General features: G+C 39.4%; 1 protein-coding gene across 1 annotated transcript in view; it reads right to left on the bottom strand.

The window, feature by feature from the left end:
• The window catches only part of LOC103516216 (neural cell adhesion molecule 2-like), a gene marked incomplete at its 5' end in the record, with an annotated part of 61,401 nt that extends 60,891 nt beyond the window's left edge, over positions 1-510 (bottom strand). Inside the window, one exon of the mRNA XM_026828679.1 lies at positions 380-510. Coding sequence (XP_026684480.1) covers positions 380-510 — 131 coding nt within the window. The remainder of the gene's footprint in view (positions 1-379) is intronic.
• Between the last annotated feature and the right edge of the window lie 214 nt (positions 511-724).

Here is a 724-nt window from a genome sequence, read left to right as displayed (position 1 = left end):
GGGCCCCACGCTTTGAGAACTTACACTAGATATTATGGGTTTTTTTCTAAAAAAAAAAAAGAATGTTGCATGATATTTTGCATGAAAGATGTGCTCACAAACATTAAAACTTCAATGTGTAAAGAACTGAAACGGCAAAATACATTTTAATAACAAAACTCGTAGTCCGTAGGTAATGATTGATACACATGAATTAGGTAGGTATAGAAGTGTTTTCTAGTAGGGAGGGGGGTAGGTCCTGAGAGCCCCGCGCTTTTTAAACTGCCCCGGGCCCCGCGGGGGGCTAATCCGGCCCTGAAAACAAGGTAAGCAATTGATTATCTATTTTGGGTGTCTAATATGAATCTAAATAGCAATAATTGTTAAGGATAATACTTACGTTATGTCTCCATTCTACTTTATACACTGGAGGAACGGCTACAATATCACAGTCAAAATATACATCACTATCTTCCTTTATATGATCCGGGTTTAGGGATCTGCCTAGGGTCAGTCTTGTTTCCGGGATAACTGAAATCAGAAACACACAAAAAATAACTATGTAGTTTTTTTCCAGAGTTTTTGGTGGAACTGTAGGTAACAGAACTCATGCTGAATTTTTACTTTCCTTACCCCAAGGTACAAGGTGTACCTTCCTACCTCTGTAAGGACTTCAAAGTCCCCTTCCAGGTGACGTACGTTTCTGTGGACCTTATAGTCCCTATCTATAGGTACCATCTAGTTC

This window comes from Diaphorina citri, unplaced genomic scaffold, assembly GCF_000475195.1.
Source record: "Diaphorina citri unplaced genomic scaffold, Diaci psyllid genome assembly version 1.1 scaffold1512, whole genome shotgun sequence".
Taxonomy (NCBI): Eukaryota; Metazoa; Arthropoda; class Insecta; order Hemiptera; family Psyllidae; genus Diaphorina; species Diaphorina citri.
Note: the sequence above shows the minus strand (reverse complement) of the source record. Positions and strands in the feature narration are given on the sequence as shown.